We start from the raw sequence: 9399 nt of genomic DNA, 5'->3' as shown, positions 1-9399 counted from the left end.
ATTAGGTGCCGTCCAGAGGGTATGGCATGTCATTGCAAAATGGAGTCATTGCCTTCCTTCTTCAAGATCCATTTTACCCTGTAAATATCTCCCACTTTACCACCACCAAAGCACCCCAAGACCATCACATTGCCTCCAACATTCTTGACAGATGGCGTCAACCACTCCTCCATCTTTTCATTTTTTCTGCATCTCACGAATGTTCTTCTTTGTGATCCGAACACCTCAAACTTAGATTTGTCTGTCCATAACACTTTCTTCCAATCTTCCTCTGTCCAGTGTCTGTGTTCTTTTGCCCATCTTAATCTTTCTTCTTATTGGCCAGTCTGAGATATTGTTTTTTCTTTGCAACTCTGCCTAAAAGGCCATCATCCTGGAGTATCCTCTTCACTGTTGACGTTGAGACTGGTGTTTTTCGGGTACTATTTAATGAAGCTGCCAGTTGAGGACTTGTGAGGCGTCTGTTTCTCAAACTAGACACTAATGTACTTGTCCTCTTGCTCAGTTGTGCACTGGGGCCTCCCACTCCTCTTTCTATTCTGGTTAGAGACCGTTTGCACTGTTCTGTGAAGGGAGTAGTACACAGCGTTGTACGAGATCTTCAGTTTCTGGGCAATTTCTCGCATGGAATAGCCTTCATTTCTCAGAACAAGAATAGACTGAAGAGTTTCAGAAGAAAGTTCTTTGTTTCTGGCCATTTTTAGCCTGTAACCGAACCCACAAATGCTGAAGCTCCAGATACTCAACTTGTCTAAAGAAGGCCAGTTTTATTGCTTCTTTAAATCAGCACAACGGTTTTAACCTGTGCTAACATAATTGCAAAAGGGTTTTCTAATGATCAATTAGCCTTTTAAAATTATAAACTTGGATTAGTTATCACAACGTGCCATTGGAACCAAGGAGTGGTGGTTGCTGATAATGGGCCTCCATACGCCTATGTAGATATTCCATTAAAAATTAGCCGTTTCCATCTACAATAGCTACAATTTACAACATTAACAATGTCTACACTGTATTTCTGATCAATTTGATGTTATTTACATTTACAAAAATAAAATGTTCTTTCAAAAACAAGGACATTTCTAAGTGACCCCAAACTTTTAAACAGTAGTGTATATAACTCACATAAAAAAGGAAACTCTGATACATTTAACCTCTGTTTGACAAGTGGTTCTGAAAGGTCAGGAAATTACCTTTCAAATGATATATAATATAACCAACTTTGAAAACTTTGTTTAAAAATAACAAATTGTGCCATTGACAATAGAATGTTGGTACACTATATATACAAAAGTATGTGGACACTCCTCAAATTAGTGGATTTGGCTATTTCAGCCACAGCTATTGCTGACAGGTGTGTAAAATCGATCACACAGCCATGCAATCTCCAAACATTGGCAGTAGAATGGCCTTACTGAAGAGCTGTGACTTTCAACGTGGCACTGTCAAGGGATGCCACCTTTCTAACAAATCAGTTCGGCAAATGTCTGCCCTGTTAGAGCTGCCACGGTCAACTGTAAGTGCTGTTATTGTAGAGTGGAAACGTCTAGGAGCAATAACGTCTCAGCCGTGTAGTGGTAGGCCCCACAAACTCACAGAACGGGACACCGAGTTCTGTAGCACGTAATGTGTATAAATCGTCTGTCCTCGGTTGCAACACTCACTAACGAGGTCCAAACTGCCTCTAGAAGCAACGTCAGCACAAGAACTGTTCGTTGGGAGCTTCATTAAATGGGTTTCCATGGCCAAGCAGCCGCACACAAGCCTAAGATCACCATACACAATGCCAAGTGTCAGCTGGAGTGGTGTAAAGTTCACCGCTGTTGGACTCTGAAGCAGTGGAAACGCGTTCTCTGGAGTGATAAATCACGCTTCACCATCTAAAGTTCGACTGACAAATCTGAGTTTGGCGGATGCCGGGAGAATGCTACCTGCCTGAATGCACAGTGTCAACTGTAACGTTTGGTGGAGGATGAAAAATGGTCTGGGGTTGTTTTTCATGGTCAGGGCCAGGCCTCTTAATTCCAGTGAAGGGAAATCTTAACGCTACAGCATACAATGACATTGAGGCAACAGTTTGGGGGAAGGCCCTTTCCTGTTTCAGCATGACAATGCCCCTGTGCACAAAGCAAGGTCAGTACAGAAATAGTTTGTCAAGATCAGTGTGGAAGAACTTGACTGACCCGCACAGAGCCCTAACCTGGGGCAGCTATGTTTTTGGATTGTAACTTTGGTTATAGAGGCACCACATTTCACACACAGCTAGAACAGGATTTTAAAAAGATTTGTAGATATAGGGCATCACAGGATATACATATTAACCACACAGAAACCTTTTTCCAATATTGCCACCAAACAACTCAATGGCGTCTTATTGGATCAATTTAGCATGACCATACCTGTATGAAATATAATTGTAGTAGGCTCAATGATGTATTGGTGGTGATGTAGAATACACAACCAAATGAGCCAGATATGTAAAGATGATAAATTATTCACATAATTGAATCAATCTTCAAACGTTAAATGTATTTGTACATTTGAATAGTCATGGATGTGGGCAGATTAAAATGATAATCAATGTTATCCTTTAACTGTTTTGATCATGGGGACTATAAACATGCCCCATTCTTTCCATTACAATGTAGTAAAATGCAATGTTGGGACTGTTGAGGCCAATGATATTTATTTTATTATTCTAGTAACTGGCCCATGGTAAAAATACATCTTAAATAAGACTGACTATGTGTGATGGTTTGCTGCTCTCATTAAGATATTAGGTAAAAACTTATTGTCATTCTTATGGAATTTTACAAGTTTCTAGTCCCCTGTTTTATGAAAACAGTTAATGGGATAACATTGAATACATTTTGTATCAGCTCACATCCATGACTATGCAATTGTACATATCCATTTCACATGTTTAAGATGAAGCCCGAGTCCACGACTTGGAATTCCGAGTTGGATGACCGTTCAAAACGACTTTTCCCAATCGGAGCTCATTTTTTTTCCCAGAGTTCCAAGTTGTCTTGAACGCACTGAAGTCGGAAGTCAGAGATTTTCAAGTTCCCAGTTGTTTTGAACGCTACAAAATATGCAGTCAACCCGTAGGAAATTATTGTTTTTGGGAAATGTAGTTATTCCGGCCTTCCCAACGTGGGGTCTCGATTAATCTGGCCCGGGGTACACCAAGCTATGGCCCGGCACGTCTTCAGGCCTTCTCAAATTCGACAGTAAATATTCGTAGCTTGGTATGTTGTCAACAAGGTAGCATGGTGCATTGTCCAGAAACATACAAGTATTGTATAAAATATGTTTGAATTTTCAAACTAGTTTTAATTGGGAATGCCATTAAAGCAATCACTTTAACATGAGAAAACACAGTATCTTACTCATTGCTACACGATTTTAATTACATCACTTTTGTTTTGAGCCGACTCCGCCGTCATACTGAACGGGTACCTGGTTCACGCCCAAGAGGAAGCCCGGTTCCAAATCGAATGCAATCAACTTTCAGCCGCTGCACGGGCGCCCGGGTAGGATGAATCGAGCTCCCTCAATGTTCTCGCAACATTACTGTGACGTTGTTGCAACGTGATATCGTGCTATGGCTGTGGACTGTTTGATAACCACTTCCGTTTTCCCCTCACTAGTCCACATTTGCGTTTACCTTGAACGATAGAAAGACATTGTAGAAAGGTTTTTGTTGGTTTAAACTAACGTTGAGGAGGTCGACTGTTTGAGGAATTTTATGGAGCATAATAATGGAGATACTTCTAGCTGGGCGATGCAGCGACGTATGGAAGGTTTGGTCAACAAACACATGGCAGACATAGCTCTTGAAACACTCCAGCAGAGACTTTCAGCTGTGTCCGACGAAATGAACAATCTTGCGGAACATGTCTCGAGACGCTCGGAGGATATTCCCAAAGATGATATTTCAAGACGACCTGATGTCAACTTTGACGTTGAGTCCCTGAGTGCGACGTTTAGCACGGGTGGTGTTGGGGAAAAGTTGTTGATGCCAGGTACCTCGTCATCAGCAGGTAACGTTTTACCCTGATTAAATGTAGTTCTAATATGACCGAATTCTTCACTTTGTTTTGTATCTAGCCTACTTGGAAGTAACAAGCAGCGATAAAAACGAAGAATTGCATTAATTATTCAGCTGTGTGACCAATCAGATTCGCAGGATTAATAAAATCGATCTCAGGCTAAATGTTTTAATTGCTACAGTTTGTACGCCAGAATGTGATATAACCAAATATGTTTGTTGTCCTGGACGTTACAGGTTTGCCTACACTCTCACTCTCAATTCTCGATTCTGGAAAACATTAGTCTTATAAATGTCCAGTTGCAGGTGGTTCTACTAACGCCAGATAACTCTGAAAGATAATAAGTCCATGTTTTGAACCGCGCAAAGAGGTTCCTGACATTAACTGCTGCACGTCTAGCATTTCTCAGCATCTTTGCAGGAACTAGTCGTAGCAACAAAAGAAAAGTTGAATGAAGAGTTAGCTACAGTTGCCAATGACGCTTACACTCTTGTTTTAGATTGATGGGAGAAATGACTAACTACACCAGGTCTGTTACTGTTCTAAAATGTGACACAATATGACAAATCAACAAACTAACTGACCAACACAACTTTTTGGGGCCCCTACCTTGACCCTGGTGTCATCCCAAATCTGTTCCTATCCACTGTTCCTCAGAGACAGCTGCCCAGCGTAAAATAATCTCCTTGCTGGTGGAGATCAAGGAGGAGCAGCAGAGACAGTGGGCAGTGTTGAGGGAGCTGCAGGCCAGGGTTCAGGGCCAGAGCTTTACGGAGGTAGAGGAGGAGGTGGAGGCTCTAGACATCGACATCCCGCTGAGGACCATGGAGCAGCTAGATGACACAGAGAGGCACCTGGAGGATGCCGGAGCACAGAAGAGAATGGTAGGTGGACCGAGTGACCCGACAGGGCTTGAACCAGCAACAAGCACACTACCTACTGTGGTATTATACTGTTACATTATGGTAAGTGATTGTGTTATTAATATATATATATATATGACAGGTGTCTCACCTGTCACGGATGGGCGGGGCCACAGTGGATGATGCAGTGCGAAGGCTCATGCAGGCTGTGCTATCTTTTGCTGTGGGCTCTGAGCTCAACTGGGTGGGCCGCGGCCAGAAAAGGAGCTTCAGAAACACCCGCCTCCAAGGGGTTCTCTTCCGTAAGACTCTATAAAAGATATATGTACACTACCGTTCAAAAGTTTGGGGTCACTTAGAAATGTCCTTGTTTTTAAAGAAAAGCTCCTTTTTTTTGTCCATTTAAAAATAACATCAATTGATCAGAAATACAATGTAGACATTGTTAATGTTGTTGATGACTATTGTGGCTGGAAACGGCTGATTTTGAATGGAATATTTACATAGGCGTACGGAGGCCCATTGTCAGCAACCATCACTCCTGTGTTCCAATGGCACATTGTGTTAGCTAATCCAAGTTTATCATTTTAAAAGGCTAATTGATCTTTAGAAAACCCTTTTGTAATTATGTTATTACAACTGAAAACTGTTTTTCTGATTTAAAGAAGTAATAAAACCTTCTTTAGACTAGTTGAGTTTCTGGAGCATCAGCATTTGGGTGTTCGATTACAGACTCAAAATGACCAGAAACCAATACTTTCTTCTGGAACTCGTCAGTTTATTCTTGTTCTGAGAAATTAAGGCTATTCCATGCGAGAAATTGCCAGGAAACTGAAGATCTCGTACAACGCTGTGTACTACTCCCTTCACAGAACAGAGAAAACGGGCTCTAACCAGAATAGAAAGGAGTGGGAGGCCCCGGTGCACAACTGAGCAAGAGGACTGAGCAAGTACATTAGTGTCTAGTTTGAGAAACAGACTCACAAGTCCTCAACTGGCAGCTTCACTAAATAGTACCCGCAAAACACCAGTCTCAATGTCAATAGTGAAGAGGCGACTCCGGGATGCTGGCCTTCTAGGCAGAGTTCCTCTGTCCAGTGTCTGTTCTTTTGCCCATCATAATGTTTTATTTTTATTGGCCAATCTGAGATATGGCTTTTTCTTTGCAACTCTGCCTAGTAGGCCAGCATCCCGGAGTCGCGTTTTCACTGTTGACGTTGAGACTGGTGTTTTGTGGGGTACTATTTAATGAAGCTGCATTTTCCAGCTACAATAGTCATTTAAAACATTAACAATGTCTATTTCTGATAAATTTGATGTTATTTTAATAGACAAAAAAGGACATTCTAAGTGACACCAAACTTTTGAACGGTGGTGTGTATTTATATCTTGTTGTTTTTGTTGCTTAATTCCATTTAGTTAACATTCACTTTTCTCTGTTTTGTTTTTCCAGCTTTCAGTTTAAAAAAAAATGTTTTTCACTCTCAAAGTCACATTTAAATATATATATATATATATATATATACACACACAGTGCTTTGCGAAAGTATTCGGCCCCCTTGAACTTTGCGACCTTTTGCCACATTTCAGGCTTCAAACGTAAAGATATAAAACTGTATTTTTTTGTGAATAATCAACAACAAGTGGGACACAATCATGAAGTGGAACGACATTTATTGGATATTTCAAACTTTTTTAACAAATCAAAAACTGGAAAATTGGGCGTGCAAAATTATTCAGCCCCCTTAGGTTAATACTTTGTACCGCCACCTTTTGCTGCGATTACAGCTGTAAGTCGCTTGGGGTATGTCTCTATCAGTTTTGCACACCGAGAGACTGACATTTTTTCCCATTCCTCCTTGCAAAACAGCTCGAGCTCAGTGAGGTTGGATGGAGAGCATTTGTGAACAGCAGTTTTCAGTTCTTTCCACAGATTCTCGATTGGATTCAGGTCTGGACTTTGACTTGGCCATTCTAACACCTGGATATGTTTATTTTTGAACCATTCCATTGTAGATTTTGCTTTATGTTTTGGATCATTGTCTTGTTGGAAGACAAATCTCCGTCCCAGTCTCAGGTCTTTTGCAGACTCCATCAGGTTTTGCAGACTCCATTCTTCCAGAATGGTCATGTATTTGGCTCCATCCATCTTCCCATCAATTTTAACCATCTTCCCTGTCCCTGCTGAAGAAAAGCAGGCCCAAACCATGATGCTGCCACCACCATGTTTGACAGTGGGGATGGTGTGTTCAGGTTGATGAGCTGTGTTGCTTTTACGCCAAACATAACGTTTTGCATTGTTGCCAAAAAGTTCAATTTTGGTTTCATCTGACCAGAGCACCTTCTTCCACATGTTTGGTGTGTCTCCCAGGTGGCTTGTGGCAAACTTTAAACGACACTTTTTATGGATATCTTTAAGAAATGGCTTTCTTCTTGCCACTCTTCCATAAAGGCCAGATTTGTGCAATATACGACTGATTGTTGTCCTATGGACAGAGTCTCCCACCTCAGCTGTAGATCTCTGCAGTTCATCCAGAGTGATCATGGGCCTCTTGGCTGCATCTCTGATCAGTCTTCTCCTTGTATGAGCTGAAAGTTTAGAGGGACGGCCAGGTCTTGGTAGATTTGCAGTGGTCTGATACTCCTTCCATTTCAATATTATCGCTTGCACAGTGCTCCTTGGGATGTTTAAAGCTTGGGAAATCTTTTTGTATCCAAATCCGGCTTTAAACTTATTCACAACAGTATCTCGGACCTGCCTGGTGTGTTCCTTGTTCTTCATGATGCTCTCTGCGCTTTTAACGGACCTCTGAGACTATCACAGTGCAGGTGCATTTATACGGAGACTTGATTACACACAGGTGGATTGTATTTATCATCATTAGTCATTTAGGTCAACATTGGATCATTCAGAGATCCTCACTGAACTTCTGAAGAGAGTTTGCTGCACTGAAAGTAAAAGGGGCTGAATAATTTTGCACGCCCAATTTTTCAGTTTTTGATTTGTTAAAAAAGTTTGAAATATCCAATAAATGTCGTTCCACTTCATGCTTGTGTCCCACTTGTTGTTGATTCTTCACAAAAAAATACAGTTTTATATCTTTATGTTTGAAGCCTGAAATGTGGCAAAAGGTCGCAAAGTTCAAGGGGGCCGAATACTTTGGCAAGGCACTGTGTGTGTGTGTGTGTGTATATATATATATATATATATATATATATATATATATATATATATGCAAAGAAATTTCACAAATTAACTTTTAACAAGGCACACCTGTTAATTGAAATGCATTCCAGGTGACTACCTCATGAAGCTGGTTGAGACAATTCCAAGAGTGTGCAAAGCTGTCATCAAAGTAGCATCAGTTGGCTACTTTGAAGAATATAAAATATATTTTGATTTGTTTAACACTTTTTTGGTTACTATATGATTTCATAGTTTTGATGCCTTCACTATTATTCTACAACGTAGAAAATAGTAGGTGTGTGCCAAATATTTGACTGGTACTATAATATATAATTGGACCCTTTTAATGCAAGTGAGCACCAGCAAGAGACTGTTTGGTTAGCAACGTTTCTGTAGCGCTTGTGATTGCAGAGTTTGCAGAACAAATGGCAACTGGATTGTTGCAAATAGTCATGATATAATTAGGCCAGGTAGGCATAGGCTACTTTGTTGTTAACATTTAATTGAGAAGGTTTTAGGTAAAGCCTTTCCATCTACCAGAAGACTGTAGTCATTACATTAGCATCATTAACGGCTGAACAAAATGGGAGACAAATGCGTGCACACAGACGGGCATTTCTGTGCCATTGCCTCTTCAGAAAGTTGAAGGAAAATATCAATCACTGATTTGTTTTTTATTAATGTCTTGTGATAATCTTAGGAAAATTCATGATTGTTCAATACATTTTTTAAAAATATTGTTCAATTTTTTTGTTTCTTGATTCTGTGATTCTGGCTCATTCTCCACAATGCAGATGTTATAGGTCCATACTATCATATCTTACACATACTGGGAGGGATGCATGGATAGATAGATGGATGGATCATTAGAAGGATTCCGATCAGTCTCCATACAGACAAAAAGAGACATTTGGAAAGTAAACCTCGGAAGTTAATTTGGATGCAGCACTGACCTCTACTTCTGTCACTTTAGGTGCTCTGAAAAGAACCCCTGTGGGCAAAGAGGCCACACATCATCAGTTTGCAGACGTGGTGAAGAAATGGCTGCGGTACACACCGTTCAGACAGGGAGGGAGTGGTCGACGACTTTACAAACCACCTGTCGAGTTCCTGTGTCCAAATGAATGTGTAGGTCTGCCTACACATCTGCCTACACATCCACAGTAACGCTCAACCAGCTTACCGTAAAACTTCAATTACATAGCCCGTGCATTTATTTGCTTAAATCACTGAACACAACAGGTGCTTATTAGAGACTGGCATTTATTTCCTTAATGCATATAGTTTTTTATTT

At 40.6% G+C, this 9399-nt stretch overlaps 1 protein-coding gene across 2 annotated transcripts; it reads left to right on the top strand.

Annotated features, from left to right (window-relative positions):
- Window positions 1-3501: 3501 nt before the first annotated feature.
- Window positions 3502-9348, top strand: si:dkey-187a12.4. 2 transcript variants are annotated; one of them, XM_036984496.1, is made up of 4 exons: window positions 3502-4046; window positions 4719-4939; window positions 5061-5220; window positions 9079-9348. In XM_036984496.1, exons 1-4 carry the CDS (start codon window positions 3752-3754, stop codon window positions 9270-9272), a joined length of 870 nt encoding a protein of 289 aa, XP_036840391.1. In that variant the 5' UTR covers window positions 3502-3751; the 3' UTR covers window positions 9273-9348. The 2 variants fall into 2 exon arrangements, with proteins under 2 accessions (XP_036840391.1, XP_021466381.1); XM_021610706.2 differs by having other exon boundaries at window positions 3527-4046; window positions 4713-4939.
- Window positions 9349-9399: the final 51 nt, after the last annotated feature.

The sequence above is a fragment of the Oncorhynchus mykiss genome, chromosome 1, assembly GCF_013265735.2.
Source record: "Oncorhynchus mykiss isolate Arlee chromosome 1, USDA_OmykA_1.1, whole genome shotgun sequence".
Taxonomy (NCBI): Eukaryota; Metazoa; Chordata; class Actinopteri; order Salmoniformes; family Salmonidae; genus Oncorhynchus; species Oncorhynchus mykiss.
The sequence above is the reverse complement of the archived record's forward strand: the minus strand, read 5'-3'. Positions and strand labels throughout refer to the sequence as shown.

What these genes read in the sequence shown, in the direction of transcription:
- si:dkey-187a12.4 (XM_021610706.2), top strand. Translation starts at nt 3,752, where the DNA reads ATGGAGCATAATAATGGAGATACTTCTAGCTGGGCGATGCAGCGACGT. An exon ending in AGGTACCTCGTCATCAGCAG is followed by an intron (nt 4,047 to 4,712) that starts GTAACGTTTTAC and finishes ACTGTTCCTCAG; the next exon opens with AGACAGCTGCCCAGCGTAAA. An exon ending in CCTCCAAGGGGTTCTCTTCC is followed by an intron (nt 5,221 to 9,078) that starts GTAAGACTCTAT and finishes CTGTCACTTTAG; the next exon opens with GTGCTCTGAAAAGAACCCCT.